This window comes from Malaclemys terrapin, chromosome 11, assembly GCF_027887155.1.
Source record: "Malaclemys terrapin pileata isolate rMalTer1 chromosome 11, rMalTer1.hap1, whole genome shotgun sequence".
NCBI lineage: Eukaryota > Metazoa > Chordata > Testudines > Emydidae > Malaclemys > Malaclemys terrapin.
The window spans coordinates 16,202,317-16,220,602 of NC_071515.1; the positions used below are offsets into that span (position 1 = coordinate 16,202,317).

General features: G+C 44.7%; 1 protein-coding gene across 5 annotated transcripts in view; it reads right to left on the reverse strand.

The window, feature by feature from the left end:
* Positions 1–18,286, reverse strand: part of UNC80 (unc-80 homolog, NALCN channel complex subunit) — a 174,424-nt gene that overhangs the window by 63,459 nt on the left and 92,679 nt on the right. For 4 of the 5 annotated variants that reach the window (XM_054044841.1, XM_054044840.1, XM_054044838.1 and 1 more), the window contains exons 27-37: positions 17,428–17,631; positions 15,713–15,813; positions 13,313–13,510; positions 11,453–11,560; positions 9,883–10,021; positions 7,405–7,586; positions 3,886–4,017; positions 3,243–3,429; positions 2,169–2,300; positions 1,689–1,832; positions 30–130 (exon numbers count right to left, since the gene is read on the reverse strand). In XM_054044841.1, the coding sequence (XP_053900816.1) occupies positions 30–130; positions 1,689–1,832; positions 2,169–2,300; positions 3,243–3,429; positions 3,886–4,017; positions 7,405–7,586; positions 9,883–10,021; positions 11,453–11,560; positions 13,313–13,510; positions 15,713–15,813; positions 17,428–17,631 (1,628 nt within the window). The remainder of the gene's footprint in view (positions 1–29; positions 131–1,688; positions 1,833–2,168; positions 2,301–3,242; positions 3,430–3,885; positions 4,018–7,404; positions 7,587–9,882; positions 10,022–11,452; positions 11,561–13,312; positions 13,511–15,712; positions 15,814–17,427; positions 17,632–18,286) is intronic. The other variant, XM_054044839.1, reaches the window with a different exon arrangement.

Here is an 18,286-nt window from a genome sequence, read left to right on the forward strand (position 1 = left end):
ATGTCTATACTGGGAAAAGGAGAACCTACCTGTCGGTTGCTTATTGTGAGTTTCTCCAGGAAATGCCGTAGAACCGTCGAGGGATCTTCAATCAAACAGTTCCATAAGACCTGCTGGGCCACAGCACTCACTGTACAGAAGGAAGAAAAAGAACCAGTGAGAACCTCATCTTGAGGAGAAGTCTTAAAGGTGTATATTTATATTAAAATGTTTGATGTCTACCAGCAAACCAGAGAACCATGTGCATCTGCAGAAGAGAAACTCAGATGCATGATTACATATGGTCAGTTAATTAAAAACTGCAAATATTTTTGTGAATTTTTTGTTTTTCACTAAATCGTATTATTTGTGGCTAGTGTTTGGACAGTGGAATTAGAGACAACACAGCTAGTGATGCCTATAGTTAAACTGCCCGACACTTTCCATTGTAAGATCCTCTTTTCAGTTGTTCACAACTTTGCCAAACTTTAACTGTTTGGGTTGACATTTTCCATGCTGGGTGTCAGCCTCAGGCTGAATATTTTTGGTACATTTAAGCAAAAATGATTGTCACTTTTGAGAATGAACTGTTTCACTGAGAAGGTCTGACACGTCCATGCTTTAGAGCAGGGACTTAACATTTGGCAGCTGCCTCACCCTGATGTCAGAGATGTGTCTTCTACTATCTTCATAATTTTTTTTTCAAACTTGGCTAAATTATGAGCCTCTGAAAAGCTCAGTTTGCACAAGCTCAGTATTTAGCAGCTAGATTTTCCGAAGGTTTTGTCTGCATGTAGCATGCTCCATCCTAGGGCTGCATGGGCTGAGCAGGAATTTCTCTCCAATTGCTCCTCTTGGCAGCCAGGGGCTGGTGTGGCACCGGGCACTGGAATTGAGAACAGGGGAACTGCATCTCCCGTGCTCTCAATGATCCTCCTGCAGGCACCCAGGCAATGAGAACAAAAAGGAGGAAGTAGCCCGATTCAAGTGCACAGGGGTGAGGAGCCAGGTGGGGTGGGGGACTAAAAGATGGCGCCAGGGAGGGTTAGGGGACTGGGATTCTGACCTATAAGTGAGCTAAGGAGGCAAGTGTGGGGGTGAGACTGGACCTGGGACAAGGAGTCGTAGATGGGTATGGAGGATTGAGACGTGAAGATAAATTCATTAATGTTTGTCAAGCACTCACGTACTGTAGTGATGAGTGCCACAGAAAAGTCCATGAGGAAATTAACAATTCTGTCTTCAGAGCAGGGTTTGAATAGTGTGCAGTAAATAAGGCCTGGGCCCACACACTGAACAATAAGGATAAAATAAAATACTGAATAGCTGCTCATTAAGTGTGCAGCATCCATTCTGTGCACTGAATGAGGCAGAGGTGCTGTGGAAAATATAAGATGTGCTCAGGTAATTACAGACTGTATCATAATGCATTCACACAAGAGAATCACATTAAGGTTGCACAGGCAACCTTGATTCTGGCATTTCCTAAATTCTGAGGACTTGACTTTGCAACCTTAAAACTGTTCTTTTAACGTGTTTATTTCTGTGAGCGATTTCCTAGCTTTTTAAAAAAGCCTGGGTACCACTAATAACTGGATTCTGATGCTACCAGCCTACCTGCTCTTACTAATCTGAGCCATTGTTCAAACTGCTAGAGATTTTTGTAACCTCTGATTAAGAGTCCATGAATGTTTAATCTAGGTCAGCACCTGCTACTCCGTCCTCTCGGACTTCTCCATCTTCCATCAAGTGAACAATGGGGAGCACAGCTGCACAGATGCATGCTGGGAACACTGCCTGTGGGGGCTGTGGCACATGGTGGTTTGGAGTGTGCTCGGTAGTGTGCTCCTCATCTAGAGCAGAGAGGAGTAAAAGGTGTGAGTTAGCCAATGTGCTGTTGGTACAATCCCTTTCAATTACAGTTCTCCACCCGGCGTGCTTCACATGACACAACTCAGCGGTAATTCACAATGAAACACTGGAACTGAAGAGAAGCTACATGGGAATGAACAGCAGTATCATAATGTATGGGGCTGACTAGTTCAGAACTTCCTGCGCTTTCAAGCAGGCCTGACAAAAGGCAGGTGTAGCTTTGGTTAAGACCAAGAAAGACACGAGACCTGTGAGTCAACAGAATGAATATATACACTGTAAGGAGAATTAAAAACAAATGCAAAGTCAACCCTCACCTTCTGCACTGATGGCTGAACGCACTGACCAGACAGAGCCACGACGGAAGGAATAGTTCCTGTGAGAAGTACTGGAGGTGCAGGAGGGACTCACAGAGAGACGGCGGGATGCCAAGTTGGTGACTTCTTCTACTGACAAAGAAAACAGGAGATGTGAATTTTGGTTTATAAATTTGACTGACACAATTCAAGGCACTTCCCAGAGAGAAGCAGCATGCTGCCAGATTGGAGCAGGAAAAAAAAAGTCAGGCTTCTTGTGAAATGCACAATTTAGAAACTAAAAAGATGATCTAGGTCATTTCGTCCATCCCCTGGGAGCTAAAGCAGGCCTGTTCCTTAACATATATTACCCAGTGCTTTGCTGAGTCAAGTTTCAGTTGACTCAGGTGATGCAGGTCCACAGCTTCCATTAGACGATTATTCTACATCCTAACAAATCACATTGCTAGACAATTTGTTGTCCTTCCTCTAGATACTGTCTGGGTGAACTTGTGATGCCACTATTCTGTTTGCAGATTTTCCACTGCATACACAGCTCAGGACACATCAGCATATTTGTGCAGCTCCAATGTGCAAAAAGAGGACATTTAACTAATTCTCTCTATTGCATTAGCTTGACCCAATGAAAATCCTCAACCCAAAGGCTAACTTTTCAGTTTCCTTTATTCTCATATTCTAAGGATCTGATTGGGCAAGGTGCTAAGTGCCTCCTATGAGGTACAGAGAGTCCCCAACTCCCATTGGTCAGTGGGAGCTGAGGACACCCAGTTTCTTGCGGGCAGCACTCAACATTTCACAGGTTCGGGCCCTTATTACACTAATTATTGGCTACACTTTTTTCTCATTCATTTTGAATCTTTTATCTTTTGATATGGATGCCTTATACCTGTACGGTGCTGTTAGGTTCTTAAAATGATTAAAAACCGGTTCCTTTGAAGGGTCCGAAATGTTAGTGGGGTCTTCCCTATAAACTAATGCTCACTTTCCAGCCTCACGGCATCCCTAAGATCTGCTCCATGTGGGAGGCATGTGCTTATTGGTCCCTGGCAAGTAGTTCATGGCTCTGGAGCGCACCTTCCTCTTCTTGCTCTGAGTTTGGGGTGCAGGTGGGCTCATAGCAGGCCTCCTGGGTGATGGGAATGGCCGTGATAAGACTGGCTTCCCGGCCTAGGCGCTTCTTTTCTTCCTCCTGCTGCAGGTTCTTCAGGATGTGCTCTGCTCGCTGATGGGAACGTGACACTGCCCGGGCTGAAAATGACTTCTGCCAGAAAAGCAAGAAGAAAGAAACCACTTTGAAGCAATTGGTTTGGTTTTCATGCAGCATGTGTTTTAGGCCACTTTTATGAGTCACCTCTAACATTTAACCACTAAAGATCAAATCCATCCATCTATCTACACACAGACACACCCACAACAAATAGGTGTTAACCATATAGAGATTCACAAGGAAGCTCTTGGTTGGATTTCTTGTCTTAAGTCTCTTGCTGAAAAATAGGAAAAATATTAACATTGAACATGTGATGCCTAGGCACTATACTGAATGTACTCAAAGATCTCTTGTAAACGGACACAAGTAAGGAAATTCAGAGTTTAGACTACTTGGTCTTCTTTAACTCCCTCCCTCCTCCTCCCCCCCCTCCACCCCTAACCACAACTCCTGGATATAATTTGTCACTAAGTAATAACAATATCCCCTCTAGGGAGCTCTTCAACTTACAGACTGGTCCTCATTAATTGGGTCCTGCACACTCCCACTGCACTGTGGAACCCACGGGGGGTCAAACATTGGCACAGAGGGCATTCCCAGTACTGGAGAGGGCAGGGTGAAGTTTATACTTGGAGGAGGAATCTGAAAGAAAACACAAGGAGAGAAAAACAGGTAGAGGGAAAGAACATTTTAGGTGGTGGATTTAAATCCTGATTGATTGCTTCCCTTGGGATTCCAGCCTCTTTCTGCAACCTGGGGCAGAAGGAAGGGGAACTGTGCTCAGTATCAACAATATATTTTTAAAAACAATAAAGCATTTTGCACTGTCCATTATAAAAACTGAATCCCCAACTAAAAACAAGGAACCAGGAACTGTAATCCCATAGAATTACAGAACATGGATCCTTTTGCATAATATGATGCCAACCACCCAGACTATGTGACCACTTTTTACAGCTGGCCTCTCTTTTCACACATATGTGCTCTTGTTACATCACCAATTACAATAACTTCTCAAAAGACAAAGGAAAGTCCCTTCAACCACAGTGAGAAACAGATAGGTGAGGGAGAAAATCTTCCAAATTCATCACTTTTACTCCTCAAAGTCCACATAACAAGTATCTGTGGTATACCAAAGGGTCAATATATGAATCCTTACAGTGGTTTTCAAGAGAAAAAGCTGCTAGACTGGCAACTCTGAGTCTACCTCGGAGGATATTGCTTGTGAGTCACCTAGAATGGAATCGACATGAGCAAGCACTTGAAGAAGAAAAAACGGTTACCTACCTTTTCGTAACTTGTTCTTTGAGATGTGTTGCTCATGTCGATTCCATTCTAGGTGTGCGCGCGCCCACATGCACAGTCGTCGGAGATTTTTGCCTAAGCGGTATCCGTAGGGTCGGCTGTGGCGCCTCCTGGAGTGCCACACTCATGTGTTGGTATACCAGGCGCTGCCGACTCTATGCCCTCTCAGTTCCTTCTTGCTAGCAATTCCGACAGGGGGGAGGAGGGTGGGTAATGGAACGGACATGAACAACACATTTCAACTCCTGGGCTCGGTCCTGCAGGAGGGCCTCCTTGAATGGGTTAAGGGAGTCCCACAGGTTAAAATTGTACCTGCCTAACAGGGCCTGGTGGTTAGACACCCAAAATTGCAGGCTTACCATCGAATAAATCTTTCTGCCAAATAAGTCCAGTCTCTTGGCGTCTTCGTGCCACTGACTTGGCCCTGCCTGTCCCTTTCATTAACAGCAGACACGACCAGTGACACTGCTGGAGGGTGTGTATACAGATATTCGAACCCTTTTGCAGGGACATAATACAGGCAGGTGAGGATTGGTTGCCTGCACAACGAGCGGTACTGGGGGCATGGAGACCGGTGTCGCGACAGGGAGCGATTCCACCCCAGACCAACATCTGGGAGACCGTCTGGGCGAGGGTGACCTGCACTGTGGTGATCTTTGGCGGGAAGCTCGCCGGTACTGGTGGTACAGGGACCAATGCCTCAACTCCGGTGTCCCATGTCTCTTTGGGGACCTGGGTCTTCTGACCGGAGACCGCGGATGCGGAGCCAGGGTCCTAGACCACGGAGATGGGGATCTACGCCTGCGGTCTGGGGACCGAGGGTGCTACACTGCCCTATGGGGCGGTCCCATGATCAGCTTGCCCTTAGGTGTTGGGGCCTTAGCCAAGTCTGGTGCCTGGCGCAGTGTCTGCGGTGCCGGTTGGCCGGTTTGTTCTTTAGCCGCCAGGGCCGCTTTGGGCAACGAGGGCCCTAGGAGAAGCCTGGTTCCCCTGCTGCTCCCGGGAGTTGGAGGTGGATCCCTGGCTGGGCTAGGAGGTCCGACCTTAGCGGTACCCCCCGTGAAGCCCTAGGGTGGGCACATGGCGTGACATAGGTCCTTTGACCAAGGCCCCTTTCCCTTCCGGTGTCGGGGGCTCTTCTTTTGCTGCTTCTTAGGCACTGGTGAGGGGGAAGAGTGCCAGGCAGAGCCCAGTGCCAGCAGTGCACTCCTCACCAATGCCAAGGTGCTTGAAGTAGGGTCTGAGCGGGAGGACTCTGAGGCAGGATGAAGCACAGCCTCCCTAAGGGGGACCCTCAAGCGTATATCCCGCGCCTTCTGGGTTCTAGGGTGAAAGTTCTTACAGATTCTGCACTTGTCCTTCTTCCCCATGCACTTCAAACAGCTGGCGTGGGGGTCACTAATCGGCATTGGCCTGCTGCAGGATGAGCCTGGCTAAAAGCCTGGGGAACGAGGTGTGCCCTGCTCCGGGGCGAAGTCCCAGCCAGGACTCTAACTACCAGACTAACCTAACACTTCACTTAATGGCTAACTAAGTACCTATAAACTATACCGGAAGAAGACAGACAATGGGCTGAGAAGAACTGCTAATGCTCTTGCAGTGCAAGGTGAGGCACTCTGACCAACCATCACAGGCGGTAAGAAGGAACTGAGAGGGCGTAGAGTCAGCAGCGCCTAATATACCAATGCATGAGCACGGCACTCACGGGGGTGCTACAGCCAATCCAATGGATACTGCTAAGGCAAAAATCTCCGATGACTGTGCACGTGGGTGCACTCACACACCTAGAACAGGATCGACATGAGCAAGCACTCAACGAAGAACATCTGTTCCTTTAAGCTAGACACCAGAAGGTCTCTGGTATATCAATCTGCAGTGCAGTAGCCCATTTCCCAGATACGTCCATTATATAATTAAAAATTAAAGTGGTTAGGAGAACAGTGTATGACCTTCTGGGATGTACAGAATCTTTATAAAAGGTTAAAAGTGAGCAGACAACTCAACTGGCCAATCCCATTAATCAAAGAAAACCATGATTAATATTGCCGGAATGGATTCTGCCATCCTTGCTTGGGTCGAGAAGTACCCAACTCCAAAAGTAATGGCCAAATCAGGTTCTATATATTTAGCTCAATGCATTTAGTTATAACAGCACAAGCTATTCCTGTTAATAACTATGGAAATGTTGTATCATCTTCTAATTTAATATTGGTGGAAAAGTCAGAGATACTAATTAGCTCCATTCATTTCCCCCCCTACTGAACTCTATCTTACTATACTGTGCCAATCGTCTATGGCAGCGGTTCTCAAACTGGGGATCGGGACCCCTCATGGGGTTGGGAGGTTATTACACGGGGAGCCGCGAGCTGTCAGCCTCCACCCCAAACCCTGCTTTGCCTCCAGCATTTATAATGGTGCTAAATATATAAAAACGTGTTTTTAATTTATAAGGGGGGTCGCACTCAGCAGCTTGCTTTGTGAAAGGGGTCACCAGTGCAAAAGTTTGAGAACCACTGGTCTATGGCAATATGTTTCTTTCCTACTAAGTATTTTTCTCTAATCTACATCCAGCATTCTGTGGCACCCTACAAACCTGGCATACAGAATTATTTTTTTCCTCTCCTGAAATGACTTAAAGCCAATTCCTTGTCATCATGTCACAATGCATCTGTCCTACAAGCCAAAACCGCAAAAGACAACAGTGTGTTTGTTCTCCTCATCTACCTTAAAGATCTGCTGAGCGCCCTCCTCCATCCGAGGCCAGACTTGATACCGAAATCTCCAGAGGGTATGGAATTTGAGAACAGCGTTCAGTCTTTGCACTGTCTCAGGGTGATGAAATTCGGACATCAGCATATCAGAAACAGCCTCGGGCACTTTCACAGCACACAGCAGGAACATAGCAGCTGCAGGGAGTGAACATTTGATCAGCTGAGTTTTTGCAGAGTGTATTTGTTTTGCAGATAAAATTTCAGTCACGTAAAAAAAAAAAAAACCCTAAAAAAAAAAAGCGCTCCACAGAAAATGAGATCAGCAATATCCTGGCACCAGCAAAAAGTGCTTTGCTTCATGAAACGGAATCAGTGTCACTCCACCTCTCATAGCCACCACAACTGCTCATAAAAAGATTTTAGCAAAGCTGTTTTTTAAAAAAGAGAATGCTTTTGTTCTCATAAAAATTTCAGTAATGATTAGTTTAGAATAAAAAGTAAGTCCAGGCTTCATTCATCAATAATAATAAATAAGAAGCAGCAGTACTTTGACAGGACTTTCCAACTCAAAGCCTTTTACAAAGGACAGAGGGGGAAACTGAGGCACAATGTTTTAGTGACTTTCTGAAGTTCACAGAGCCAATCAGTGACAATGCTGGGAAGAGAAACCAGGTTTTCTGACTCCCAGTCCAAAATCTTATTATACTACTGCATAGATCTGCATAGAGGGATATTCCAATTGTAGATAGACAGTGACTAAATTATTGGGAATGTCACCGTGCATTGAAAAAGATAATTTTTTTTTAAATCTGATAAATTATCCCATGCTAAAAAATAGAAAATAAGAAAAAAAATCTATGAACGAATACTTCATAACTCCCCAAAAGAACAGGCAGGTTCAGAATCCAAATATTTACAATGGAATTTCATTAAATTTTAGATTAAATAAAGATTTTACAGTGAGATTTAGATCTCAGTCCTGCAAGGTGCTGAGCAATTCTGTGAGGCGCTGAGCGCCCTCCCCTCCAAGTGAAGTTAGGGGGAGTGAAGGGTGCTGAGCATTTCAGAGAAGAGCTCAGCACACAAGCCCTAAAGCCCTACTGATCTGAAAATAAGTGGCTTTTGCACAAACAATACAAGTATTAATTAAGAAATACACCTCTATCCCAATATATAATACCCCAATGACCCTATATAACACGAATTCGGATATAACGCGGTAAAGCAGTGCTCTGGGGGGGGGGGGGGGGAGGGGGGGGCTGTGCACTCTCGTGGATCAAAGCAAGTTCAATATAACGTGGTTTCACCTATAATGCGCTAAGATTTTTTTGGCTCCCGAGGACAGCGTTATATCGAGGTAGAGGTGTAGTTGTTTGTGTTTTCTTTCCTTTAGTCCTGTCACAATGCAGTTATAATTCTGTACAAAAATGCCAAAGATTTTTAAATTATGGTGTCTAAATTAACCTCTACAGTCAGCCTCCTGGTCACATGAGAACATAAATTGGAAGGAATCGGGTACCTTACTTTATGTGTCTACGTGATCGCATGAGGACCCACACGGGTCCATGTTAGTGGATCCCAGTGCAAGGTTGGGCCCTTTGTCCTTAATTACATTACAGCCATTAAGCCAGAAGTAATTTTGGTGTATTCTAAACGTGATTTCTCAAATGTTATAAAATTTATATCATCATTTGCATTGCAGTCATGCCTTGGAGCACCAGTTACAGACCAGGAGCTAGGTGCTGTACAAACGCACAGGACAAAAGGTGGCCCCTGTCCCAAAGAGCTTACAAACTAAATATAAGACAAGAGAGAATGGAGGGCTGCAAACTAGAGGCATTAAAATTAAATGGGCCAAAATTTGTTGGAGGTATGACAAGTTTGATCTAAGTGGCTTCCTCTCTCACAAAGGCCCCCTATCACAGAGATTTGAGGGGAATCGAGCTGGATGCAAAAGTTCGTGTTTTGCTGTTGGAGCTGCCGGGTAAGAAAACAGTCACAAAATTAGAGACCTGTTTATCCACAAGCAAATATCAATGCCAACAGCATTAATTTCCACAGATATCAGTCTCTAAAGTGTGTCTGGCTGCCTGGAGCTGGTTCGCCCCAGGAACCCTGGAGGTATTGAAGAAACAATGTATTGCTGTTAAGTTTTGTGATGCAGTTTCTTTTTTGGGGAAGGGTTATGGCAGACAGGAGGAGAGTGTGCTCTCTCCTTTAATATCTCTAACTAGAGTCAATTTGTGAAGCAGAGCCCTTTCCTTCTAATCAGGCATTGGCGTCTCGTCTGGGATGCCCAAAAGAGGGGATTGCCTGTCTGCTGTTTCTGACTGGTGTGTATAGTGTAAAATAATCAAGTTGCTCTAAGAACATACCCAGAGGTAGGGTCACTGATTCCTCCTCCAACAGGAAGCTGACCTGCAAGGCCCCAACATCTGCTATGAATGGCCAGCAGGGCAACAATACCATTCTCTGATTCAGGTCCTCTTACCTGCTGCTCCAGCCATGTGCTCATCCACACTGAGCAGCAGCTCCCATGCTGCGGGCTGAATGTCCCCATACATCTCCTCTGTGAGGATAGGAGCTGCCTTGATTAACAGTGACAAAGGCGCTGGGGACAGGCTCATTACCTACAGAAAATGAAAGTGTATTGCAGAGTTGAGTCAACTATTGTTAGCAAATAACATATTCACTGATTTTACCCTTTTATCTGATCATGAATTAGCCACAGTCTCTGCTTTTAGCTAATTAAATTAACCTGATATGAACATATCATACTCATATGTGAGCATATTTCAGCCTACATGCTGTTTGCTACCTATTCATCTTGACTATCTGCTGTTTGTTAATTGTGATGTAAAACTGGTTCCCTAAGCCCTGTGCCATTGTTGCTGCTCCCTGACTCAGTGACTGAAACTTTGATAAGCTAGAAGGGAAAGCAAAGCTTTTTCAAGATGGCAGCACACACGCTGCTATAAATATTCACACAAGTCTTCACGAACTGCTACTGCAGCAAATTCACAACTGGTATCTAAACACTTCCTATTTTTTACTGATTTTATTTGAGGTATTAGAATACCCAGATACTTAAAGGCAGGACCGGATTAACTCTCCTGTGGGCCGGGGGTTATTAGATTTTGTGGAGCCCCTGTATATAAGTCTTTTCCTAATTTAAAATAAAATGATCACAATTATGGCATCGAGGCTATTAATGCTGTACTAAACTTGCCTTTTAATTAACATAAAGCCATTCTGTGGTTACATTTCTGTCTTAAAACATGTAGAATATAGTTAAGTTAATTCAAAAGAGCCTACTTCTTACCTTAGAACAGTTGTTATATTAGTTTCTTTCTGGGAGGGAGTTTGGGAGCAGGAGGGGGCTCCAGGCTGGGGCAGAGTGTTGGGGTGCAGGAGAGGGTGAGAGGTGCGGGCTCCGGCCGGGAGTCACTTACCACAGGCAGCTCCTGGCCGGTGGCGCAGCTGGCTGCTGGCACTTCTCTGTGCGCCCCTCGGGGAAGGTGGACAGCTGCCCATGGGAGCTGCGGGGACAGTGCTGGGGGCGGGGGCAGCGCGCAGAGCCACCTCCCGCCATGAGCCGCAGAGACCTGCCAGCAGCTGGCCGCTTCCGGGAGCAACATGGGGCCATGGAATGCAGGCAGCCTGCTTGAGCCCTGCTATGCCGGGGCCCTGGGCTGCAGCCCCTAAAGCTCCTGCACTAATTTGGCCCTGCTTAAAGGCATAGACTCTAACTTCCTTTCCTTTTCCATTGTTCCTTCAGTTTATTAATGGGATTAGAATTTGCATGTATTTAATGAAATCTTCGGGTGGGATTCTTTTAACTGCTGCTCCAGCTCACTCTTTGGCACATCCTACCCATTTTGGGGATGCCATTTACTTCCACGGGTATTATTCAGGAATAGTCACATACTCCAATAATTCCCACCCTGTGCACAGGCTCCAGGTTCCACAATCCTTTCTCCTCTCCCTGCAAATCCTCCTAAAGGGCAAGGCAGAACCTACCCTAATCAACATGTCATGGTGGTAGGTGATATAGCCAGTACCTGGTGTCTGATGTATTTCAACATTCCAGAGTCCTTCTTTCCTTCCAAGTTGATATCCATTACTCTCTTCTTCAGAGATGGAGTTCTCAGGCATGATTTGTCCGAGCACTGAAAAAGAAATGAAGTTGTTATCTGACAGTCTCTGAGACACCTAGATTGTAAAGCCAGGGAATCTAATTCAAGTGGATTCTGAAGCCAAGGTTCTGAAGCTGTCCATATAAGTCCTTCTGTTCTGGCAGTGCTAGCAGCCAGTGAGATGGCATAAGTAACCCTAATTCTAAAGGGTTTTGTAAAAAAATCTATTTTAATGTTAATTTCCTTAACAAGATCAAGGCAACAGCCAATAAGCCAAGTCAGAAATTTGAATGTGTTCCCTGAAAGTGCCCCAGAACACTCTAATCAAAAGGTTACAAGGGTGTGCATTTTAGAACACAAGTGTTTTAAGAAGGTTAAAGATCAAGAGTCCACAAATTCCAATCTAAAGCCCTCCTAGCCAGGGAGTTTGCAACCCACTGCACCAATCCATCAACTGTTCTATTCCTCTCAGGAAAATGTAAGCAATAGGTACCTGGACATGAATTTACGGCTGCCTGAAAGTCAAACCAAGCTGATTATCATGTAGCCCAGTGACAACGAGAAACGGGATTTACCAGCAAACCTACTGTTGCCAGACATGATATGTTCAATATCCAGAGCACCACAGTTTCTCCAGCATATTGTGTGGCTTTAGACTTTCCTTCTAATGGTGGTAACCTATCAACTAACACAGGGGTTCTCAACCTGGGGGGTCGTGACCCCCAAGGAGGTTGCAAATAGGTGTCAAGCATTGCAACCATCCTGAGCTTCTCTTATTGCTCAATGAGAGCGTAGTTTCAGCTAGATCCTGGCTTGATGATGGGGAGTTGCCAGAGTGGTCACAGTATGAAAAAGTTTGAGAACCGCTGAGCTAACACATAGAAATAAATGGATTAGATAGAAATAAATGGCATTAGTTTTTTTCCTATGTAAAGATCCCCATCTTTGTGTGTGTATGCACAGATGCCTTATTGCCCAGTGACCATTTCTTTATCCCTATTGTTTGATAGCCTTTACTCTTAAGGCATGGGCCATGAAATGGTATAGCTTACCATTTTGCACTGAAATTCAGTGTTGGAGCTGAAGTAACACCAGGAGTGCAGAATAAGCTCTTTAGCTACTGCTCATTTACTCTGCCAGGTGCTCATCTCAGGCCTTTTGGCTGGCAGAGGTGACAATTCTAAAGGTTGCTTCCTTTCCTCGGTGCTTAACTGCAGCATTGCAGTTTGCGTCAGACGATATGAACATATGAACACAGTTTAGTGTTCTGAAGAGCAGCGTTTCTGCATTCTTTAATTTGTTTCCTCTCTGTTTTGTTGCATATCAATATATCCATTAATCCAAGTGGACAGGCAACTAATCACCTATTCTGTGATAGGGAAATGTTATGAACTTGCAGAGCAAAAATTTCCACCCACAGGGATGCTGAAATCTTTGCCCTGATGAGATTATGAAGTGAATTTAACAGTGTCAAGGACACAAATACTTCTGCTTCCAATTAAGGGGATACTATTAACACTTGAACATTTGAATGACTCCTACAAGACTCCCATATTACATGTATTCAGAAAATATGCATCCGGTCTGTTTCAGCTCAGGAATATATAAATATCAGCCAGTTATGGGCCCTGAATGACCCACATACTTCAGCATGTGCCATACTTTAAGCACAAAAGTAGTTCAATTGAAGCCAATGAGACGGTCAAAGGTTTAAAATTTGTCACAAGCTTAGGTACCTTGCTGAACTGGGGCTATAGTTTAGGTGGTATTTACTGGCCTTCTTACCTCCTTCTGCTTTTTGCCTCTTGCCACACTGTTCAGCACATTGTTTTCCCGGAGCGAGTCCACGGTGTCGCCGTACAGCAGTTTGATGGCTCGGACCAGGCGAGCACAGGAGCGGCTGTGGTGGAGGTAGCAGTGCGGGTGGCAGTAATCAATGTGGGTACATATGAAACTCTGCTGGTTGCACAGCAGGATCATGACCTGGAACCCAAAGAGAGGAGGGGTGAGTTACTCAAAGTTACTCAAAATAACTATATGGGGGTGGAGGGACAGATAGCTCAGTGGTTTGAACATTAGCCTGCTAAACCCAGGGTTATGAATTCAATTCTTGAGGGGACCACTTAGGGATCTGGGGCAAGATCAGTACTTGGTCCTGCTAGTGAAGGCAGGGGGCTGGACTCAATAACCTTTCAGGGTCACTTCCAGTTCTATGAGATAGGTATATCTCCATATATTATTATTATTTAGGAGCACTAGTCTGGTGGTGAGAGAATGCCCAAGACGACCAGCATTCCCCTCATTTCATGTAAAGACTGTTTTGTCACTGACACCAGTGAAATAAAAGGGGAAGGCCAGGGTTAGAAACTGTCAAATATTTGAACATCATTAAACACCGGCAGCCCCACCACAGTTTTGAGTCGGTTCCTTTCAGGGAGGGGAGCATTAGGGCATCCCCTCTTCTCAAAATAGGAATAAACCCAGCTCCCTAGGTTGACATCTGAGATGGAACCTCCTAGGGGCTCCCTGCAGCTGCTGCCTCTGAAGGGTAGGAGCAGCTCCTGCAGCACGTGGGCACTGGAGGGCACCTTCAGATCCTGCACTGTGGGACAAGACAGGCACTATTGAAACCCCTCTTTACCCCAAGTACTTAGCAGTGAAATACTCAAAGCCAACAGGGAGGGGGCGGGGGGGGGGACAAAGGGACCCCCACCCCCCACTCATTTACCTGCTAGAGAGGAGGTGCTGTGCATTAACAAACCCCCTGTCCCAGCACTGCCAACCCCAAACATTCAAAAATCACGAGTCAGGCCCCCAGAAATTGTGAGATGGACTCAAAAATCATGCGTTTTTAAATTATCTATATTCTAATTTGCTTTTCAGCTTTTTACCTCACTTCTATTGATGTCAATAAGGAGCAACCCCACTAAAGTCAGTATATTTACACCAGTGTAAAACTGGAGTGAGATCAGAATCTCATTGCTTGCTGCAGGTCAAAGTCCGTTCCCCTACTCGTGTTGAGCAGTAACTTACTCCACCAGTTGTGGCAATAAGAATACCAGAATTTGGCCTTACACAAGTTGTAGGGTGAAATAAATACCAACGCGGTTGTGTACAGAAAAGGGCTTGGACCTGGTGTTCCCTTTGAAAAATTTGTTAATGACTGCTAAATAAAGCAGGTTTACTCAGAGAGTCTGTTTTTTTTTTACCCTGGTTTTATTCCACAGAGCAACAATATCTCCTGCTTATTAGAGACGTTGATCACTGCGTGACATTAATTGCAGTACACACTCCTTAAAATTCTCCAGGCTTTCATCTATGTATACTAAATACCAGACAGGCACAGTCACGGAAATATTCTTAACTCCCTCCAATCTATACCCTACATTGATGAGTGTGACTACCCTCCCATAATGGGAAAATGTGCTACTGCCCTCTACACCTTGCTGGCCAGATGCACATGATCAAGTCATCCACCAATGACTGCACCTTTTAGTGTTTCATAATACTAGGAGTCAAACAAATGTACTGACATTTCTAAGGTGGGTGTGACCATAACTGGCACTACAGCAGTGCCTGGCAGCGAGGATGGACTAGTCGTTAGGGACCAGCCTAGGACTGGGAATGCCTGGGTTCAATTTCCTGGGAGATTTTGAGCAAGTCACTTGGGTCTGTCTGAGTCTCAGCTCCCCACCTGCAACATGGGGATAATAGCACGGTTGTGTTGTGAGGATAAATACATGGAAGACGGTGAGACGCTCAGCTGCAATGGCCATGGGGGCTATATAACTCAGGTGAATCCTGTCTTCTTTTTAAGTGAATTTACAATTTGCAAAGGTACCCAGATTAGGAACTCTTAAGGTAGAGAGATAGGGCCCAACTGAGATTGCAGCTCTATTGTGTTAAGTGCTGTACACACACATATCAAGGGGTGATCCCAGGCCAAAGAGCTTAACATCTAAATAAAGGAGACAGTCAAATGGTGGGAGAAAAGAAGTATTCTCTCCATTTTACAGATGGGGAGCAGCCACTCTTTAACGGCTGCAGCCTACAGACACTTTAAAGCCCTAACGCTATGCTAACTAAGCATGAATCGTGAACAGTTTACCACTAGTGTATCATAATCATTCATTTTGAACCCTGAAAGTGCTAGGTCTGAGAGCATCACGAGGGACCGGTACTTACATGAAGCCACGACATGTTCCGATGGTAATTCTCCTCTGTGCCTGTGTTACTCAGCACTTCAGGCTCAATGCTGGGCTCACTTGCACTCCAAGGGCTCCCTTCTTCAAAAGAAAAATACCCCAAAATGTGGTAGTTTTCACCGCTACCCATGTGTTTAAAAGCTAGGGAAAGTGCTTGTAAGCCAGGCCAGCCTTGCTGAGACCAATCACAGTACACAGAACCTGCTGTATTACATAGGGTGACTTTGGAACCCTCCTCCCCCTTGCCATCAGCTGGACTGGCAACTACAAGCACCATTCACAGTCACTGTTAATTTGCCAACTAGTCAGTGGTGAGCATTGTTCCCTTTTTTGGGAGAGGGGAGGGAGTAAAAACAATGGAAAGAAATTCCTTGTATCACTAAGATGCTGCAAATTGTTGGTTCAATGATCTGCATTGACTGGGCTCTGTGGTTAAAACCATCAACAAAAATCCAACCTGAAGTGGAATCAGACTGCTGCTGTTGCCACCACCAGGCAATGTCACTGTTACGTGCCCAGGAGAAGACACTAATATAAATGAGGATGAAAGGGGAAAAAAATCCACACTCTATGCACGCTAATTCTAGAGAACTAGGGCAAGGAAGAGAGCTCTGACTTCTCACTGAGCTGATCCCAGTGTTTCCGGCAGCCACTTATTGCCTAGGGATCTTCCATAATGCCCACGTTTTAGAACTGAAGTTGCTTTTGGAAACATTTTACCATAAATATCACTAAGGGTGGCTCTGGCTTAACTCAGATTAGTCCTGTCTTCTTTTTCAAGTGAATTTATGATTTGCAAAGGTATCCAGATTAGGAACTAGCTCTCCTATTTATCCACAAGAGAGGTACAACATGGGCAAAGCAGACGGGGTCAGAAGGGCCTCTGAGGTTGGGAGATTAGTTCAGCCTCAGTCTTTATCCAATCCTTGACATCTTTGTTAATGTCCCTATCACTTTGTGCCAATTGCGATGGAGATTTCTTGTGATGTGGAGACCATTTTGTTCTTATCAAATAAATGTATAAAGGACTAATTTTTTGAAGATGGAGGCCGTTATATATAAACTAATTTTACATTCTACATATATGAATAGATACCTATTACACTCTCAAATGACATATATGTCTGGAATATTATATGATATAATATAGACTATAAAATGTACACACATATAATATCATACAATATAAAATGTGCATGTATACATATACAATATCTACTATCATGGAAAATAAAATATCATATATAACAATGATATTTTATATATATATTACATATCATGGCATATATATAATATATATGATTTGTAAATGTCATATATTTGTATCATATGATTTTTGTGTGCGTGTACCTCCTCCTAAGCACAGCATGAATTTGGCTGGCAGTCTGGTAAATGCCAGTATTTTAAGAGTTCATACACTAACGCTGAGATTTAAATTGACAACCTTTGTGTGGAATAGAATTTACATTCCAGTGTGCACCAGTGGCAAGATTTGAACTCTGGCCTTCCTGGGTGTTAGCTTATGCAATCCATGAAGAGGAAAAGACAGCTGCTTAACTCAGAGAGATGGAGATTTCTCCTACTCTAATGAATCTTTATATTTATTTATTGTTTCTGGACCTGCTTTAATCATTTCAGAATCTGGATGCTGCCTAGCAGCCCCGCTCCCTTTTTAGCCCATCTCATCTATGTTACCTATGTCAGTGACAGTGTCCCTGCTGTGGGACAGCTGCAGCTCCTCATTCTCAGACTCTGAGTCCTGCCGTGATAACTTGGTGCTCTTTAGGCTGCCGGCCCGGCGAATGCTGGACAGAGAACCCCCCTTCTTCACCCGGAAACTGCGGGTTCCTTTAATCTGGAGCAAGCGGGAGCCTCCTATCCTGATCTTCCTGCTGGGAACTGTATTAAAAGAATAAAAGAGGACTTTTTTCCCCTTAATTTTCCCCCATTTAAAAAAAATCCTAGCCCACCCTTCTCCCCCGACTCCTTGTCAGCTTATATTGCAGCACCTTTACTTCTGTCAAGGAAGATGGGCAAGAGGCTCCCTCCAAAGCCAGCGCCAATGCAGTTCTATCAATCACTCAGTATGGGAGCTTTACAGAAATGTGCTCAGAATCTTCTTTCGTGGAGACATGTTACATCAGATCTGGGCTTGTTTATACTTGGGATTAACCCTGCTTTGACCACTGATGTCCAGCAAATGTGTAAACTGCACTGATAGAAACTCCAAGCAAAGACAAGGAACACCACAACTGGCACTGATAGAGTTAATTCCTGCTTGAAACTCGAGTAGACTCAACTGGTGCCAACTGTGGCTTTCTTTGCTCACAGTTGGAATTTGCACTGGTGCACATACAACAGCTGCTGTCCACCAGTGGTTGAATGCCAAGTGCAGACATGGCTTCTCTGACAAACCTATCCTCCTGCTGACTCAAGGTCTGCAAACCCAGATCTGCCCCTGTAGCAGGATCATCTAGTTCATTCACACAGCATTTATGACTGCAGATAGCTAGCCTGATTCACCAGATTAGTAGTATAGTACGCGTTACTTCTT